The sequence below is a fragment of the Salvelinus sp. IW2-2015 genome, linkage group LG17 (genome assembly GCF_002910315.2).
Source record: "Salvelinus sp. IW2-2015 linkage group LG17, ASM291031v2, whole genome shotgun sequence".
Lineage (NCBI taxonomy): Eukaryota > Metazoa > Chordata > Actinopteri > Salmoniformes > Salmonidae > Salvelinus > Salvelinus sp. IW2-2015.
The window spans coordinates 37321931-37343065 of NC_036857.1; the positions used below are offsets into that span (position 1 = coordinate 37321931).

General features: G+C 41.8%; 1 protein-coding gene across 1 annotated transcript in view; it reads left to right on the forward strand.

Annotated features, from left to right (window-relative positions):
* Positions 1–21135, forward strand: part of LOC111976804 (BTB/POZ domain-containing protein KCTD5) — a 47781-nt gene that overhangs the window by 16463 nt on the left and 10183 nt on the right. The window contains exons 2-3 of the mRNA XM_024005946.2: positions 16682–16790; positions 16942–17033. Coding sequence (XP_023861714.1) covers positions 16682–16790; positions 16942–17033 — 201 coding nt within the window. The remainder of the gene's footprint in view (positions 1–16681; positions 16791–16941; positions 17034–21135) is intronic.

Genomic DNA, 21135 nt, shown 5'->3' on the forward strand with positions numbered 1-21135 from the left:
GATTGAGGGGGGATTATAAAATGTTTTACTCGGTGAACTTGATCGTCAACTATAGTGGCCACCTATAATAGAGCAAAAATAGAATGCCTGTTTGTTTCATTCTATTTCTACTTTTAAGATTTTTTTTTTTTTCCCAAGTGCAATATTTAGGTGTGTGTGGTCACAAGCGCTCTATAAAGGCTGTCATGGCTAACTGAAATATTAGTTTATTGTTTTTTCCTCAAGACTTGAGTGTCATTTGCAGTAAAGTCTCGGCAACAAATAACATTGGATTGCTTTCTTTAATTTTTTTTAGCTGTGAGTTAGGTTCACATTAACCACTTTATTTTACACACAGAGACTGATCATGTAGATCATATACTTTGTTGTTTAATTAGTTAACCTGCATTTCCCCCAGCAGGGATTTTTTTGTTGCATGTTTCAATGCAAAAAAGTGTCCCCTTTTTGGGCCCTCACCAGTTTGCATCCCTGATTGTAACACGCCCACAATGTGGTCTGCCGATTTGGGTATATTTGGCTGTTTTTGGTGAAGTGACCGCTTAACTCCTGTTCGTATACAGTGCATTCGGAAACTATTCAGACGCCATTACTTTTTTAACTTACAGCCTTATTCCCCCCCCCCCCCCCTCAATCTACACAAAAGCCTACAACGACAAAGCGAACACAGGTTTTTTAGAAGTTTTTGCATATTTCTGAAATAAAAAGTTACCTTATTTACATAAATATACAGGCCCTTTGCTATGAGACTTGAAGTTTAGCTCATATGCATCCTGTTTCCATTGATCATCCTTGAGATGTTTCTACAACTTGATTGGAGTCCACCTGTGGTAAATTAAATTAATTGGATATGATTTGGAAAGACGCACACCTGTTTATATGGTCTCAGTTGACCGTAGAGCTCCGAGACAGGATTCTGTCAAGGCACAGATCTGGGGAAGGGTACCAAAACATTTAAGGTCCCCAAGAACACAGTGGCCTCCATCATTCTTAAAATGGAAGAAGTTTGGAACCACCAAGACCTTTCCTAGAGCTGGCTGCCCGGGCAAAGTGAGCAATCGGGGGAGAAGGGCCTTGGTCAGGGAGGTGACCAAGAACCCGATGATCACTCTGACAGAGCTCTAGAGTTCCTCTGTGGAGATGGGAGAACCTTCCAGAAGGACAACCACCTCTGCAGCACTCCATCAATCAGGCCTTTATGGTAGAGTGGCCAGACGGAAGCCACTCCTCAGTAAAAGGCACATGGTTTTCCAAAAGGCACCTAACGGACTCTGACCACTAGAAACAAGATTCTCTGGTCTGATGAAACAAAGATTGAATTCTGGCCTGAATGCCAAGCGTCACATCTGGAGGAAAAGCTGGCACCATCCCTACGGTGAAGCGTGGTGGTGGCAGCATCATGCTGTGGGGATATTTTTCAGCGGCAGGGCCCGGGAGACTAGTCAAGATCGAGGGAAAGATGAACTGAGTGCTCATGCCCTCTGACTATGGCGAAGGTTCACCTTCCAACAGGACAACGCCCTCAAGCAAACTGCCAAGACAACGCAGGAGTGGCTTCAGGACAAGTCTCTGAATGTCCTTGAGTAGCCCAGCCTGGAGAGACCTGAAAATACGTTGGATGGGGATTGTCGCTACACAGCTAACAGAGCTTGAGAAGAATGGGAGAAACTCCCCAAATACAGGTGTGCCAAGCTTGTAGCGTTATACCCAAGAAGACTACTTCTTTACTGCCTCTATCTGACCGTTCAGAATCATAACGCTATAAGGCAATCTGCCTCATCGACGCGTGTGCATAATTTTCGTGACCTTGTCAGCCAACCCGTTGATAGACTTTAGTTTGAGAGCTTACATGAATGAAAATTCTGGGCAAGTGTGGTGAATTTCCTTTTCATCCGTTGGGCATTTGTGTACATGGGCAGCACCAGTTAGTGTGATGCTACTTACGCGATGATGATGATGATTAACTGTTTTTCGAGGTTAACTTGAGTTAAATGTCCAATGCAGCTGTTTTTATCTCAATCAAATAATTTCCTGGTAACAATGAAGTACCCTGCTGTGATAGTTTTCAATTAAAGTGGTCAAAAAGAAACGGCTTCTTAGCTGTTGGTCTGAGTGGGGAGGGGAACTAGCTGTTCTCTAAATTATTTTTCCTATTTGTCTGTTAACAAATTTACCGCCTGGTGACGTCACCAGTCAGGCCAAAACTCCATCCCACAAAAACAGGCTGAAATTTCAGTCTTTTCAAACAGCGGTTACACTAAAAGGCCATTACTTTTCACAGTAGTGTGGGAGGGAAATCACAGGGAAAATCATGTTTTTGGCTGCACTGGGCCACCATATCTATGTGACTGTCTTTTATCCTTTCTCCCATGTTAGCTCTCATACGCACACAAACGTATACAATGACCACCATCCTCAGTCCCTTTTACCCTCTGGCTGTGTGTCTGGTCTGTAAGGAGCAGCCTGTATGGATGCCCTCTCCCTCCTACTGGCTTAGTGTTCCAGCCTTTTACCATGTGTGTTTCACTTTTCCAGGCACTGCTTCGTCTGTTTTAAAAGCATCCTTGTGTGTTTCTCTTACTGCTCCATCACAGTCCATTGCTCTCATCTAGCCTACTAGCACTGTTAATCTCTCATTACCCTACATTCCCTGGATTTGCTGTTGTCTCAGTTCCTTTCATATTTATATGTATTCATCCAAATCTCCTAATCTCTCAATAGCCTAAATTGGTGTGGTTTACCCAAACGTGAACAGCTGATCATAAATGGAGCAGCCCAGCCCATTCCCCTGCCTAAATGCAGATTGGGCTCTTGCGCTAATGCTCTACATATCTGTCTGGCGGCAGGTTTGACTAATAGTCGCCTTCGATATAAAAATATCTATTCCTGACAACCATAGTCAGCCTATAGCCAACACCGTTTAAAAATGTTAATGCATGAATTAGTGTGAGGCATGTGTTTGTCACGTTACACAACCCAACCCTGAATAGGAAGTGCCAAAGATTGATGGCTAATTCAAGTGCTCTGTTTTTCGGCCGATGCAGTAGTGTTTCCCACCTCAGGAAATGAGTTGCTTGGTCTTCAGTCACGCAGGCTGACTTGCTTCAGGATGAGATCTGCATTATTCATGTTGTTGGCTAGACTGTTTTGCACATTGGGGTAAGCCGGGGACAGATTGCTTGGAGGTGGGAGTTGTACACTCATGCAGTCAGGACAACTGACAGATACTCCCAAATTCGTGTTTCCAGAGGGATTGAGCCAGCAAAGTGTGTTACAGTACCAGTCAAAAGTTTGGACACTGACTCATTTCAAGGGTTTTTCTTTATTTTTACTATTTTCTACATTGTAGAATAATAGTGACGACATCACAACTATGAAATGACACATGGAATCATGTAGAAACCAAAAAAGTTTTAAACAAATCAAAATATATTTTACCTTCTTCAAATAGCCACCCTTTGCCTTGATGACAGCTTTGCACACTCTTGGCAGACCTAGTCAAATTCCCAGATGGCCTGGTCAAAGTCCAGAAATAATCCCAATTGAGATGTTGTGACAGGACTTGAAATGAGCGGTTCATGCTTAAAAACCCACATGTCGCTCCGTTAAAGCAGTTCTGCGTACATTAGTGAGCCAAAATTCCTCCACTGCAACCAAATGCTTCCTGTAGTCGCTCACGTCACTGTCTTTATTTATTTATTTATTTATTTAACTAGGCAAGTTAAGAACAAATTCTTATTTACAATGACGGTCTACTAAAAGGCCTCCTGGATGGGGGCCGGGGATTAAAAAATACAATATAAATATAGGACGAAACACACATCACAATGAGAGACCCAACACTACATAAAAAGAGACCTAAGACAACAGCAAAACATGACAACACAGCATGGTAGCAACACGACAACATAGTAGCAACACAACATGGTAGCAGTACAAAAACATGGTGCAAAGTCAACAGCAGAAAGGTCATACAAAGCAGCCACAGCTGTCAGTGTCCATGATTGAGTCATTGAATTGAGAGATTGAGATAAAACGGTCCGGTTTGATTGTTTGTTGCAGCTCGTTCCAGTCGCTAGCTGCAGCGAACTGAAAAGAGGAGCGACCCAGGGATGTATGTGCTTTGGGGACCTTTAACAGAATGTGACTGACAGGACGGGTGTTGTATGTGGAGGATGAGGGCTGCAGTAGATATCTCCGATAGAGGGGAGTGAGGCATAAGATCAAATCAAGTTTATTTTATATAGCCCTTCGTACATCAGCTAATATCTCGAAGTGCTGTACAGAAACCCAGCCTAAAAACCCAAACAGCAAGCAATGCAGGTGTAGAAGCACGGTGGCTAGGAAAAACTCCCTAGAAAGGCCAAAACCTAGGAAGAAACCTAGAGGAACCAGGCTATGACGGGTGGCCAGTCCTCTTCTGGCTGTGCCGGTTGGAGATTATAACAGAACATGGCCAAGATGTTCAAATATGTTCATTAAATGACCAGCATTTGTCAAATAATAATAATCACAGAGTTATCGAGGGTGTAGCAAGTCGGCACCTCAGGAGTTATTGTCAGTTGGCTTTTCATTGCCGATCATTAAGAGTATCTCTACCGCTCCTGCGGTCTCTAGACAGTTGAAAACAGCAGGTCTGGGACAAGTAGCACGTCCGATGGACAGGTCAGGGTTCCATAGCCGCAGGGAGAACAGTTGAAACTGGAACAGCAGCAAGGCCAGTGGACTGGGTACAGCAAGGATCATCATGCCCGATAGTCCTGACGCATGGTCCTAGGGCTCAGGTCCTCCGAGAGAGAGAGAGAGAATTAGAGAGAGCATACTTAAATTCACACAGGACACTGGATAAAACAGGAGAAGTACTCCAGATATAACCAACTGATAAGAGGGTTTTATAAATAAGCATCAACCAGTGGGTCTTGTGACGGGTATACAGAGATGACCAGTTACAGAGGAGTATAGAGTGCAGTGATAAGGAGCATTGGTGGCAAATCTGATGGCCGAATGGTAACGAACATCTAGACCGCTCGAGAGTAATCTAGCATGGGTAGGATGGTCATCTGAATCAGGGTTAGTTTGGTAGCTGGGTGAAAGAGGAGCGATTACGATAGAGGAAACCAAGGCTAGATGTTACTTTAGCCTGCTGCTTTGATATGTGCTGAGAGAAGGACATGTACCGTCTAGCCATTCTCCCAAGTACTTGTATGAGGTGACTACCTCAAGCTCTAAACCCTCCGAGGAGTAATCACACCTGTGGGGAGAGGGGCATTCTTCTTACCAAACCACATGACCTTGTTTTGGAGGTGTTCAGAACAAGGTTAAGGGTAGAGAAAGCTTGTTGGACACTAAAAGCTTTGTTGTAGAGCATTTAACACAATCTGGGGAGGGGCCAGCTGAGTATAAGACTGTATCTGCATATAAATGGATGTAGGCTTCCTACTGCCTGAGCTATGTTGTTGATGTAAATCGAGAAGAGCGCGGGAGCTAGGATTAAGCCTTGGGGTTATCTCCTTGGTGACAGGCAGTGGCTGAGACAGCAATTTCCTGACTTTATACACTGCACTCTTTGAGAGGGGTAGTTAGCAAACCAGGCCAAAGACCCCTCAGACACCAATACTCGTTAGCCGCACATAAGAATGGAATGGTCTACCTTCCACCTCAATGCAGCTAAAGGTGGCACAACCAATTATTCAGTGTAAGGGGGCAATTACTTTTTCACAGAGGGGAATTGGGTGTTGCATAACTTTGTTAATTAATAAGTATCCTTTTTAATTTTTGTAAACTCAGTTTCCTTTATGTAATGTTTTGGTTGAAGAGCTGATAACATTTAGTATATAAAATAAATAATTATGCAGAAAGGGGCCAATATTTTTTGTGTGTAATAAATGCTATTTTTTTTTATTTGTGTGACTTATTTTTTACACCTACCACATCTCTTGACAGATTCGTGCAACAGCAGAGACCATCCACAACTCTATCTAATGACTTTAGGACCATAACAAGCTTACAGGACCTCATCACTTCTGCTTTGAATGTAAGAACAGGCTAATCCTCTCAACCAAATGCAGGACCACTCAAATTAAATTCCAGTTCTGGTTTTTGATCGTAATTTAAAGAATTCCATAGCATAAAATTATTGTTCCTTTCACATCTAATTATTTTCATATTCCTCTCCATTTGCTGGCTGAGAAGGCTCTCGCCACAGTGTGTGAGAAGCATGGTGCGCATTTAGTGCTTGGTTCATGCTTTACACCCGAGCACACTGTAGGAGGGAAGCAGGGTAAATATTTAACATTATCAGCTCCCTGTTCCTCCACTTCTGCCTTCAAACTGCCACCGCTCAACACAATGCCACAGTGCTGCTGTCACTGACAGAACAAGTTAAAAGTCAGCACCACTTCTGTGGTGATGTCACACTGGCAACTTACAAAAAAATGATAATTATGGATGACTGAACATGCCATGTTGGCCGGTGATGTAACGCTCCGAAAGTTATCCAGCTCAGTTGGTCACGTGATAGAGAAGCAGAGTCAGATGTTACGGTCTCCCTGTCGACTGATGGTAAATATTTTACATTGTGCTGCTTTCTCTTCCTCGATACAGTACTCTTCCCCACCTAGAGTGCTCTGGACGGCAGTGATTTCCCCTTTGCCAGCCCAGCCGTGATTAAACTCTAACGGCCTCTTATGTTGGGAAAGCTTTCAGGGGATTCTAAAAGAGAGCTGTTAATTTGAAACAATTTATCTGTCATAAATTGTTCAGCTAAATGCAACGGCTGTGAGCCTGGTGAATGATCTGTACCTTAAATGGTCAAGGAAAGCAGGGGGCAGAAAAACCCAGAGGAAAGGTCAGACTACTAAAAAAAATGACACTGTTTAATGTTTTGAAAATTGAGATGGTTCTACATAGTTTTAATGTCACGTGCACAAGTACAGTGAAGTCTTTCTTGCAAGCTCTAAACTCAATGATGCAGTGATCAATATCAATGTATAAAATAAGATGGGTGTGGATTATATAGCAGTTATATTTTGACAGTGAGTTCTTAAGTGTACAACTAAGGGGCATCTGCTCCAACCCTACAATGATCAGACTTCCACTAAGTGCTAGTTTCAGTTTTGTGACTTCTGGAAGGTCTATTCCTCTGTTCAATTCTGATATCTGTAGCTGCATACTCAGATTCAAGTTCCCTAGCTACCCTTTCTTTTTTTCTTTTTTTACAACTGATGCTTAAAATGTTGGAGTGAAATTTGAACTACTACTTTGAGCTTTCAAGTGCTAGGCATTTTCAAGCTCCAGCAAACGTTTGACTTTCATGTCGTTGAAGGGTGGGCCACAGTGGTATTCCTGCAGAGGATTTGTATTGTGTATGGGAAACGATTAGGGAATGCTTAAGGCTTTCCCCTCTCATATGTCTATTCCCCCTTCTAATTACAGTTTGTTTACCCATCTGTCTTTGGGTTTTTGTTAAGCAATTTGGTCTAGTACACAGAACAAAAATATAAATGCAACAATTTTAAAACATTTTACGGCATTACAGTTCATATAAGGAAATACATTAATTAGGCACTAACCTATGGATTTCACATGACTGGGAATATAGATATGCACCTGTTGGTCACAGAACTTTTTAAAGTAGGGCATGGATCAGAAAACCAGTGTGACCACTATTTGCCTCATGCAGTCATGCATCTTCGCATAGAGTTGATCATGCTGTTGATTGTGGAATTTGTCCCACTCCTTTAATGGCTGTGCGAAGTTGCTGGATATTGGAGGGAACTGGACACACTATCTCTCTTACACGTTGATCCAGAGCATCCCTAACATGCTTAATGGTGACATGTATTTTGAGTATGCAGGCCATGGAAGAACTGGGACATTTTCAGCTTCCAGGAATTGTCTACAGAACCTTATGACATGGGCTGTGCATTATCATGCTGAAACAGGAGGTGATGGCGGTGGATGAATGTACGATAATGTGTCACGTTATCTCTGTGCATTCAAATTGCCATTGATGAAATGTGATTGTGTTTGTTTTCTGTAGCTTATGTTGACATCAGCAAACCGCTCACCCACGCGACTCATACACTGTCAGTCACCTGCCCGGTTAAGTTTTTAAAACCGTGATTCATCTGTGAAGAGCACACTTCTCCAGCGTGCCAGTGGCCATTGAAGGTGGGCATTTTCCCACTGAAGTCGGTTACGACGGCGAACTGCAGTCAGGCTAAGACCCTGGTGAGGACGACAAGCACCAGATGAGCTTCCCTGAGACTGTGTTTTTTTTAACACCTTTATTTAACTAGGGAAGTCAGTTAAGAACACATTCTTATTTTCAATGACGGCCTAGGAACGGTGGGTAAACTGCCTTGTCAGGGGCAGAACGACAGATTTTTACCTTGTCAGCTCGGGGATTCAATCTTGCAACCTTACAGTACTAGTCCAACGCTCTAACCAGCTGCTTTACATTGTACTCCACGAGGGCCTGCCTGTTACACGAATGCAGTAAGAAGCCAAGGTAAGTTGCTAGCTAGGATTAAACTTATCTTATAAAAAAAAAATCATCATCAAATTACTAGGTAACTACACATGGTTGATGATAGTACTAGTTTATCTAGCGTGTCCTGCGTTGCATATAATCGATCGCTGCGGCTGCGCATTCGTGAAACAGGACTGTCGTTGCTCCAACGTGTACCTAACCATAAACATCAATGCCTTTCTTAAATCAATACACAGAAGTATATACAGTGGGGCAAAAAAGTATTTAGTCAGCCACCAATTGTGCAAGTTCTCACACTTAAAAAGATGAGAGAGGCCTGTAATTTTAATCATAGGTACACTTCAACTATGACAGACAAAATAAGGAAAGAAAATCCAGAAATCATATTGTAGGATTTTTTTATGATTTATTTGCAAATTATGGTGGAAAATAAGTATTTGGTCAATAACAAAAGTTTATACCCTTTGTTGGCAATGACAGAGGTCAAACGTTTTCTGTAAGTCTTCACAAGGTTTTCACACACACTTGCTGGTATTTTGGCCCATCCTCCATGCAGATCTCCTCTAGAGCAGTGATGTTTTGGGCTGTTGCTGGGCAACATGGCTTTCAACTCCCTCCAAATATTTTCTATGGGGTTGAGATCTGGAGACTGTCTAGGCCACTCCAGGACCTTGAAATGCTTCTTACGAAGCCACTCCTTCGTGCCCGGGCGGTGTGTTTGGATCATTGTCATGCTGAAAGACCCAGCCACGTTTCATCTTCAATGCCCTTGCTGATGGAAGGAGGTTTCACTCAATCTCACGATACATGGCGCCATTCATTCTGTCCTTTACACGGATCAGTCGTCCTGGTCCCTTTGCAGAAAAACAGCCCCAAAGCACGATGTTTCCACCCCATGCTTCACAGTAGTATGGTGTTCTTTGGATGCAACTCAGCATTCTTTGTCCTCCAACACGACGAGTTGAGTTTTTACCAAAAAGTTATATTTTGGTTTCATCTGACCATTACATTCTCCAATCTTCTTCTGGATCATCCAAATGCTCTCTAGCAAACTTCAGACGGGCCTGGACATGTACTGGCTTAAGCAGGGGACACGTCTGGCACACGCAGGATTTGAGTCCCTGGCGGCTTAGTGTGTTACTGATGGTAGGCTTTGTTACTTTGGTCCCAGCTCTCTGCAGGTCATTCACTAGGTCCCCCCATGTGGTTCTGGATTTTTGCTCACCGTTTATGTGATCATTTTGACCCCACTGGGTGAGATCTTGCGTGGAGCCCCAGATCGAGAGGAGATTATCAGTGGTCTTGTATGTCTTCACATTCCTATAAATTGCTCCCACAGTTGATTTTTTCAAACCAAGCTGCTTACCTATTGCAGATTCAGTCTTCCCAGCCTGGTGCAGGTCTACAATTTTGTTTCTGGTGTCCTTTGACAGTTCTTTGGTCTGGCCATAGTGGAGTTTGGAGTGTGACAGTTTGAGGTTGTGGACAGGTGTCTTTTATACTGATAACAAGTTCAAACAGGTGCCATTAATACAGGTAACGAGTGGAGGACAGAGGAGCCTCTTAAAGAAGAAGTTACAGGTCTGTGAGAGCCAGAAATCTTGCTTGTTTGTAGGTGACCAAATACTTATTTTCCACCATAATTTGTAAATAAATTCATAAAAAAATCCTACAATGTGATTTTCTGGATTTTTTAATTTCTTCTCATTTTGTCTGTCATAGTTGAAGTGTACCTATGATGAAAATTACAGGCCTCTCATCTTTTTAAGTGTGAGAACTTGCACAATTGGTGGCTGACTAAATACTTTTTTGCCCCACTGTATTTTTAAACCTGCATATTTAGCTAAAAGAAATCTAGGTTAGCAGGCAATATTAACCAGGTGAAATTGTGTCACTTCTCTTGCGTTCATTGCACGCAGAGTCAGGGTATATGCAACAGTACGAGCCTTACGAGCACAAATACGAGCCAGGAGAAATACGAGCCTTAGGTCATTAATATGGTAGAATCCGGAAACTATCATCTCGAAAACCAAATGTTTATTCATTAAGTGAAAAACGGAACCGTTCCGTATTTTATCTAACGGGTGTCAACCCTAAGTCTAAATATTGCTGTTACATTGCACAACCTTCAATGTTATGTCATAATTACGTAAAATTTTGGCAAATTAGTTCGCAACAAGCCAGGCGGCTCAAACTGTTGCATATACCCTGACTCTGCGTGCAATGAACACAAGAGAAGTGACACAATTTCCCTAGTTTAATAATGCCTGCTAACATGAATTTCTTAACTAAATATGCAGGGTTAAAACATATACTTCTGTGTATTAATTTGAAGAAAGACATTGATGTTTATGGTTAGGTACATTCGTGCAACTATTGTGCTTTTCGCAAATGCGCTTTTATTAAATCATCCCTCGTTTGGCGAGTTGGCTGTAATTGTTATGAAGAAATGGTCTTCATGCAGTTCGCAACGAGCCAGGCGGCCCAAACTGCTGCATAGACCCTGACTCTGTTGCACAATTTCCCTAGTTAAAAGAAATTCATGTTAGCAGACAATATTAACTAAATATGCAGGTTTAAAAATATATACTTGCGTATTCATTTTAAGAAAGGCATCGATGTTTATGGTTAGGTACACATTGGTGCAACGACAGTGCTTTTTTTGCGAATGCGCTTGTTAAATCACCCGTTTAGCGAAGTAGGCTGTGATTCAATGATAAATTAACAGGCACCGCATCGATTTATATGCAACGCAGGACAAGCTAGATAACTATACGTGGTTGATGATATTACTAGTTTAACTAGTGATTATGTTTTGATTGATTWAAAAAAAWAAATAAGATACGTTTAATGCTAGCTAGCACCTTACCTTGGCTCCTTGCTGCACTCGCATAACAGGTAGTCAGCCTGCCATGCAGTCTCCTCGTGGAGTGCAATGTAATCGGCCATGATTGGTGTCCAAAAATGCTGATTTTAACGATTTGTTATGACAACTTGAAATAGGCCCTAATTAATCGGTCGACCTCTACTCTGGACATGCTTTGGTAGTACCCAACTTGCCAACTACCATAAGGTCCTAATGGACTGGTACTGAGGGCTCTTGTGATTTTCGAGTGGGTTAGAGGGACATCAAACACTTATCAAAACAGTAGGCCTATCATACTTTTAAAACTCACATCAATGTGATCAATTTGAAGAAAGAAGTTTAACAGCAGGTTGGAACATTGTAAAACATGGTTGTTGATGTTGTTTGAAAGCATAACACAACGAAATGGACAGCGCTTTTTAAGGTGATTTAATTCAAAACACCCATAGATCTTATGCGTAGGCCTATTAGCCCAAACCTGTGGGATTTTTTWAAAAGATAACTGAAATTATTACCCATGGCAGGAAAAACCTAAAACAAAACTGATTTTAAGATGTATTTTGGTACATAATTGAACAAGCCTTTACTTCAACATTAATTAAATTTCAGTAATCGCCTTTGAGCGTGGACTTTATTATTATGCATACTGGATGGACTGGTTACTTTATGCTACGCTCCAAAATGTATATCCATGAGTCTGGGAGAGAACGTATAGCCTGGGCAATGCTGTTGGTTGTTTTGCAGGGAGGCTTAGTTAGCCTACATGTAGTGAATTTGTGTTTTGATTTTGAATAGCATAATAGAGGATTTATATTTTCATAATTTAATTGGGTGATGCATTACCTTCAGTTATACAAAATATTTCCACACCTTGCTTTTCCATCTCTCTTTTAGAACTTTCTCGAGCGCGCAGAAAGGCTGTCAACAGTTTAGTGAAATATGTTTCATTGCGAATACATGTTACTATCAATGTTTCCGAACAGATTTCACTTGGTTCCCAAATGTAAGCACTGGGTAGCTGCAGGAACAAGGTTGGAGAGCCCATGGCATTCAGAGTTTGGGCGGAATATCACGTGTCGGGCAGCAAGAGCATGCATCTCAAACAGTGGTTGATACGTGGAGAGAAATAAGTGTAATATTTATTTCTCAGCTGCTCAGTAAGCACATGCTCTGCTATTAACCCGACGTAGCCTAAAAAACAGACCGGCTGGGAACGCATGGCCTCCAGACAACTGCCATGTATATCCCCCCTGCCTCTGTTCCTGCCCATTTGATAATAGTCCATTCTAAATCTAAACAAATTGTACATATTCAGGAAAGAGAATAGTGTGATGGGTGAAAATATGATCACTGATGAGAGTGCAGCCTGAGGCAAGGAACAGAGCCCAAGCTTTTTCCCCCCTACTTTCTCTAATCAATAGCCTATAGTCGCACCATGCTGCTCATGTTTGGATTTTTTAAAGACGAGATTTGTATCGCCACACCTAAAGTGGCCAAGTAACTCTAAATCTAGCATATAGGACCAGTTTTTATAGATTATTATTGTTTTAATGTTCACTTATAAGCTCAAAATAGCCGCTTTTAATATGCTCACTTGCTCAGTAGGCCTAATGGGGAAAAATATCCTTTCTTTTATTCAAGCTGACAAGTTCAATTCTATTCTACCTACTATAAAATGTCACGTGACTAAAAGCATATCTTGTCAGCTAAATAAACAAGCCTATAACATAGGCCAGCTCATTCTGTTCTTCTGAAATGTTCTTCATTTACATTTTTCTTTAGACATGACTAATGGATTTACTGTGATGGTGTACATTATATGAAATAAAATGTATTCATTTWTTTTWTTTTTTTTGATGTTTCAAAGGCACGCATCAGAGGCCTGTATGTGTGGAGGCCTGAAGATTCTAAATGTGTTTGTTAATTAACGTTCACTTACTGTGAGACTGGCAGTCTTTTTCATGACAATATCCAGCTGCCAAATTTCATGACCGCCGCAGCCCCTTCTAATGTATCTGGCAACAGACCGTATATCTTGCTGCCAATATCTTGCTCATGAACTAAGAGCAAATTTTCCATCTTTGGTGTACGGTTTGGCATTTTCCGTCCACTGTCGATTTATATTCACCACTGTCACGTGTGCTCCCTCTCCGGCCTCTAGGCTGCGCGTTATGGCGCACACCTGTCACAATCGTTACGTGCACCTGCGCGTCATCAAACTCACCTGGACTCATCACCTCCTTGATTACCTTCCCTATATATGTCACTCCCTTTGGTTTCTTCCCCAAGCATTATTGTTTCAGTTTCCTGTCTGTGCGTTGTTAGTGTTTCTTGCTTTGGATTGTTTATTTTATTAAAACACTCACTCCCTGAACTTGCTTCCCCGACTCTCAGCGCATATCGTTAGAACCACAGTATGTTCACTGCGCTGATCTAGCTGCTGTAGGCTTTTATCTAGTCTTTACCTACCTATCCCTGTGGTTCTAGCTTTATTATATCTGGCCTTAGATGACAGTGCAGTCATTGGGGACCTCAAATGGACTGGGCATAAATTAATGATGTTTTCTGTCCTTCAAGAAGGTTTGATGGGAGTTTTAAGTTACTCCACAATGGCATGTTACATTATTCATTAGACTTGTCAGTCTTTCTTTGAATATCCTTGTGTGTCTTCCACCTGAGCTCATTCAAATATCATAAGTGACTTTTATGGTATCGCGACCGAACATTCTTGGATGCTCCCCATCAGCATCTTAGTCTCACAACAACCGCCACGTGATCACTTAATTTAGCTGATTCAATTATTTCCCCTTTCCTACTCTCCTATCCCATTCTATATCACTACTTGTCCACTCTGTTACTCCCCCTCTTGATTTCCCTATGGTTTTCTCCCTTGTCCTTTCGTCCCCTTCCCTGTGTTTTGTTGACCGGTGCTCCCCCAGAGGGAGGCTCTTGTTTTTCATTAAAACATTGTGCCCTTTGTGTGTTGGTCCACATCAATCACGAGCCACTGCTCCTCTAATCACCACTCTCCCAAAAACAGGGTTACTTTAAGTGGGGACTCAACCACAGGGCCATGAGCACCCAGAGGACCCAGCCCAAATGAACCAACTCAAGGGGGTCCCAGCAAAGGAATAGACAGAAAGAGGACTGTGGAGCTCACCTCATTTGCAAATGTGCAGCTTAGAGCTGACACGCCGACGAGACAATGTACAGATTTGGCATCACTGAGGCATGCTTCTACATCTAGGTGGCATGTCTGTATTGAAACTTTTTATGGCCCCTCATTGTTGAACGTTGACAAAGTACAAACATGGCAATAGATGTATTCACTATGGACCTGGCTCAGCACTTAAGTAAGTGTTGTGGAGGTGCTGCTACACCGGAAGATGGAAGTCTTAACTGACCTATTTCTGTTCTCCTGTATTCTCCACATGTACACTACCCTTAAGTTTGAGGTCGTTTAGAAATGTCCTTTAAAAAAAAWAATGTTTTTGTCTGTTTTTAAAATAACAGCAAATTGATCAGAAATACAGTGTAGACATAGTTAATGTTGTAAATGAYTATTGTAGCTGGAAATGGCTGATTTATGGAATATCTACATAGGCGTACAGAGGCCCATTATCAGCAACATCACTCCTGTGTTCCAATGGCACGTTGTTCGCTAATCTAAGTTTATACATTTAAAAAGGCTAATTAATCATTAGAAAACCCTTTTGCAATTATGTTAGCACAGCTGAACACTTGTGCTGATTTTAAAGCAGCAATAAAACTGGCCTTTAGACTAGTTGAGTATCTGGAGCATCAGCATTTGTGGGTTTGATTACAGGCGCAAAATGGCCAGAAACAAAGCACTTTCTTCTGAAACTCGTCAGTCTATTCTTGTTCTGAGAAGTGAAGGCAAGTCTAAAGAAGGCCAGTTTTTATTGCTTCTTTAATCAACACAACAGGTTTCAGCTGTGCTAACATAATTGCAGAAGTGTTTTCTAATATTCAATTAGCCTTTTTAAAATGATTGACTTGGATTAGCTAACACAACGTGCCATTGGAACACAGGAGTGACGGTTTCTGATAATGGGCCTATGTAGATATTCCATTAAACATCAGCTGTTTCCAGCTACAATAGTCATTTACAACATTAACAATGTCTACACTGTATTTCTGATCAATTTGATGTTAATGGACAAAAACATTTGCTTTCAAAAACAAGGACATTTCTAAGTGACACAACTTTTGAACATGTGGTTAAACTTTAGTGTCTGCAGAAGAGCAAGAAACGGACTCGGAGCATTTAGGCTAGTTCATAACCCATGGGCTCCACTGGGGTATTTTTGCCATGGAAAGGAGGCCAGTCAGCCAAAAAGGTTCAGGTTCAGCACCATAGAGAATGCTTTGAGACAGTTTCTCATTATAGGAGAGACTAATTGGGTTTCACAACATTTGGTGACAGTCTATCTGGTGAAGGTAGCTGTGAATAGATGCATGTGTGTCAGTTGGAGTTTGCCTAGGTTTGTTAGGCTGTGACCAAGGCCTGGAAAGTATGAAAATTAAGCGTGTGTTGTAGTGCGTCAGACAATTTGTCTAGATCACTCCTGAAGTCAAATACTAAACTTCATGCAAACTCACACATCCTGTTGTATTAAGTGGATTTGCACAATATTTKTTTGTTTTTTTTGTAAATGACATCCACACCATTTCCATTTAATCCTTACTTGAATTATCTTTTTATTCTCTTCTCAGGGGACAGGTGTTACTTGCAGGTTGCGGACAAACTGTCTCAATGACCTCTGTTTTAATGGAACGAAGAGGGTGGTTGTGTAATTTGTTACATCTTGTAGGCCTACAGTATGTAATATTGTGTTGCATTCTGCAGTCTTAATTGTTTTTGCATTGAAGAGGGTGCAGTAGTGTTTTCCTCTTGGTCCCCTCTGGATTCGGCCTCCTGTTCCAAATCTCATTCTGTTCTGCTCTAATTGTTTTAACCTCCCATTCCCCAAGGAGAGAATGCTGTTCTAATCGCAGTACTTACAGGAATATGGGATTGCTCACTGTTTGAGCGCATGAGGATCAAACCCCAAGTCCTTGTGGGAATATAGGCTAGAATCGATTTGTTCAACCCATGAAGGGATTATAATCCCAGGCGCTTTCTCCATTTATATGGGCTGATGTTAGGGCTTTTGTTTCCTGATATACTTGGTGTGGTTTTATGTATTCTACTAACAGCTGGCCAGTGGATTTCCTMTCTTTACTCAGCTTGGTCTTCATCATCCAACAACGGTGAATTGTGAGTCGTGACTCAATTTATTTTCTTTCTGTTCCATTTTCAGGATGACACTGGTGCATATCTTATAGACCGAGACCCCACATACTTTGGGCCGGTGCTGAACTACCTGAGGCATGGCAAGCTGGTGCTCAACAGGGACCTGGCTGAGGAAGGTAAGACTGGGCATGTGATATGCATATTACTGCCAAGGTGCACAGTGAAGCAGTTGGTTTCCAATGTCAGCTTTCAAGTATTCTCTGTAGCAGGCCATTCAGTATGTTGATCATTTTTGCCTGGATATATTCTAAATGTGTGTTTTTGAAGGTGTCTTGGAGGAAGCCGAATTCTACAATATCACGTCATTAATAAAGCTCCTCAAGGACAAGATCAGGGAACGTGACTGCAAAACTTTACAGGTAGGTGAACTTCTCAATTGACACATTGCGCTCTATTGATTTTGTATTCATTTATTTTAAACCCRTAGCAATTTTATTTGTCACATACACTCACATACACATGTTTTGCGGGTGTAGTGAAATGCTTGTGCACAAAAAAACAAAATACTGCAAAGTTGCTTAGGGCAGTTCTGCTTCTAGCTCCTATCTGTCAGCACCATCTTGTGATTTTATCTCTTTAGGGGTTCCTGACCTTGGCTGAGTCCACTGTTAGAGTAAATGCACCTGCTCCATCCCATGCTTCAGTATCTCTGCGTGTCTGTGTGCCTGTATTTGTGTGYGTCTCTGTGCGCCTGTCTGTCTGTGTTTCCGTTGGCTTTCAATTGCTAGCAAAAAAGAAAGCCGATGAATAAAACTGTTGCCCAAAAGGGCCGGGAGAAAATAAATCCCATTGCAAAATAATGCTTTTTATTAATTGATGGCAATACCAGTCGATGGAAATACTTTTGACCATCATGCTTATTGGTTTCTAGGTTAATTTGCATAATTTAGTGGAATTAATTTGGCCTGTGTTTTCGTGTGTGTCTTATTTATCCAACAAAACTGTCACACCCGCACAGCATACAGAGCCTATTTTGAGCAGGATTTCTCCTGCAGTGCCTCAGCTGGTTGCTTGCTGGAGTAAAACATGTGCTTTTTTTTTAAGCACTTTCATTGCGCAACAATTTAATGAAATCGTGTGTTAGACGTTTTGGTGCGTGATTAAAAAGAGCTACTGTTTTTAATTCTCAACTGGTAATTGAAGCGCGCCTCCCATTCAATTGCAGGAAGCAGCATACCATCGTGTAACCCACTACTTTACAATGTGAGTTGGGAGGCGGTGTGCATTTAAAAAAAAATACTTACACCTGAATGTTTTATTTCATATTATGAGTCATGTCTTACCTCCCGTCAAAGTAGCCTATAGGCAAAAACTTCATAGGGGGCTCATGAGTTTCAAGTTTGGGGAAGTTTACAATTTATTCTACTGTTCTGCGTGCCAGTTATGATTTTCGTGGAACAGTTTCATTTCAATAATAACGTATTCATTTCGCAAAATCATTGTCATGTAGTATTAAAATGACAAAAAGCTCAGTCAACATTGATACATTGTGATCCATTGGTGGTTAAAGAAATGAGCGCATGGAACTCAGACTATAGGCCAATTTTAAGAATGTGAAATGTCAGAATAATAGTAGAGGATGATTTATTTCAGCTTTTATTTCTTTCACCACATTCCCAGTGGGTCAGAAGTTTACATACACTCAATTAGTATTTATTAGCATTGCCTTTAAATTGTTTAACTTGGGTCAAACGTTTCGGGTAGCCTTCCACAAGCTTCCCACAATAAGTTGGGTGAATTTTGGCCCATTCCTCCTGACAGAGCTGGTGTAACTGAGTCAGGTTTGTAGGCCTCCTTGCTCACACACGCTTTTTCAGTTCTGCCTACAAATGTTCTATGGGATTGAGGTCAGGGCTTTGTGATGGCCACTCCAATACCTTGATTTTATTGGCCTAAAGCCATTTTGCCACAACTTTGGAAGTATGCTTGGGGTCATTGTCCATTTGGAAGACCCATTTGCGACCAAGCTTTAACTTCCTGACTGATGTCTTGAGATGTTGCTTCAATATATCCACATAATTTTCCTGCCGCATGATGCCATCTATTTTGTGAAATGCACCAGTCCCTCCTGCAGCAAATCACCCCCACAACATGATGCTGCCACCCCCGTGCTTCACGGTTGGGATGGTGTTCTTCGGCTTGCAAGCGTCCCGCTTTTTCCTCCAAACATAACGATGTTCATTATGGCCAAACAGTTCTTTTTTTGGGATTGATTTGCACTTTTYGCACAAGTACGTTCATCTCTAGGAGACAACACATCTCCTTCCTGAGGGGTATGATGGCTGCGTGGTCCCATGGTGTTTATACTTGCATACTATTGTTTGTACAGATGAACGTGGTACCTTCAGGCATTTGGAAATTGCTCCCAAGAATGAACCAGACTTGTGGAGGTCTACAAATGTTTTTTTGTTGAGGTTTTGGCTGATTTCTTTAGAGATTTTTTTTTTTACTTGTGTCATGCACAAAGTAGATGTCCTAACAGACTTGCCAAAACTATAGTTAACAAGAAATTTGTAGTAGTTGAAAAACAAGTTTTAATGACTCCAACCTAAGTGTATGTAAASTTCTGACTTCAAGTGTGTGTGTGTGCCAGTCAAAAGTTTGGACACACCTACTCTTTCAAGGGTTTTTCTTTATTTTTACTATTTTCTACGTTGTAGAATAGTAGTGAAGACATCAAAACTATGAAATAACACATGGAATCATGCAGTCACCAATAAAGTGTTAAACCAATCAAAATATATTTTAGATTCTTCAAAGTAGCCTCCCTTTGCTAGAATGCATTTCCATTAACCTAATTTCAATTAGGTGTGCTTTGTTAAAATAATTTTTCCTTCTTAATCAGTTGTGTTGTGACAAGGTAGTTGTGGTATACAGAAGATGGCCCTATTTGGTTAATGACCAAGTCCATATTATGGGAGGAACAGCTCAAATAAGCAAAGMGAAACGACAGTCCATCATTACTTTAAGACATGAAGGTCAGTCAATCCGGAACATTTCAAGAACTTTTAAAGTTTCTTCAAGTGCAGTCACAAAAACCATCAAGCGCTATGATGAAACTGTCTCTCTCAAGAGGACCGCCACAGGAAAGGAAGACCCAGAGTTACCTCTGCTGCAGAGGATAAGTTCATTCCAGTAACCAGCCTCAGAAGTTGCAGCCCAAATAAATGCTTCAGGGTTCAAGTAACAGACATCAACTGTTCAGAGGAGACTGCATGAATCAGGCCTTCATGGTCAAATTGCTGCAAAGAAATCACTACTAAAGAACACTAATAAGAAGAGACTTGCTTGGGCCAAGAAACATGAGCAATGGACATTAGACCGGWGGAAATATGTCCTTTTGGTCTGATTAGTCCAAATTTGCGAATAAAATAAATAAATGTTTTTTTGGTTCCAACTGCTGCGTTTTTGTAACGCAGAGTAGGTGAACGGGTTATCTCCACGTGTGGTTCCCACCGTGATGCATGGAGGTGTGGGGGTACTTTGCTGGTGACCCTGCCAGGGATTTATTTAGAATTCAAGGCACACTTTACCAGCWTCGCTACCACAGCATTCTGCAGCGATACGCCATCCCATCTGGTTTGCGCTTAGTGGGAAAATAATTTCTTTTTGAAAGTACATTGAGCCAACACACCTCCAGGCTGTGTAAGGGCTATTTGACCAAGAAGAGTGATGCAGTGCTGCATCAGATGACCTGACCTCCACAATCACCTGATCTCAAACCAATTGAGATGGTTTGGGATGAGTTGGACCGCAGAGTGAAGGAAATGTAGCCAACAAGTGCTTAGCATATGTGGGAACTCCTTCAAGACTATTGGAAAAGCATTCCAGGTGAAGCTGGTTGAGAGTGCCAAGAGTGTGCAAAGCTGTAAAGGCAAAGGGTGGTTACTTTGAAGAACACTTTTTTTTTGCTTAGTACATGATTACATGTGTTATTTCATAGTGTTGATGTCTTCACTATTATTCTAGTGGAAATAATTTTGACTGTATATATTTTTTTTTTCCCCCCCCCCCCCCCCCCCCCCATTTTTCTCTCTCGATCTTGTCTGATCGCTGCAACTCCCCAACGGGCTCAGGAGAGGCCTCTTATACACATCTAGATGTGTATAAGAGACAGCCCCAACGGGCTCAGGAGAGGCGAAGGTGGAGTCATGCGTCTGCCTACCCACACTCCTTAACAGCCACCAGCTTAACCCGGAAGCCAGCCGCACCAATGTGTCGGCGGAAACACCGTTCAGCCTGCAGGCACTCGGCACGTCAGAAGGAGTTGCTAGGGRGCGATGAGCCAAATAAAGCATCCCCGGCCAAACCCTCCCCTAACCCAGACGACGCTGGGCCAATTGTGTGCTGTCCTATGGGACTCCCAGCCACGGCCGGTTGTGGCACTGCCTGGGAATGACCCCGGGGCTGTAGTAACGAATCTAGCACTGCGATGTAGTTCCTTAGATCGCTGTGCCACTT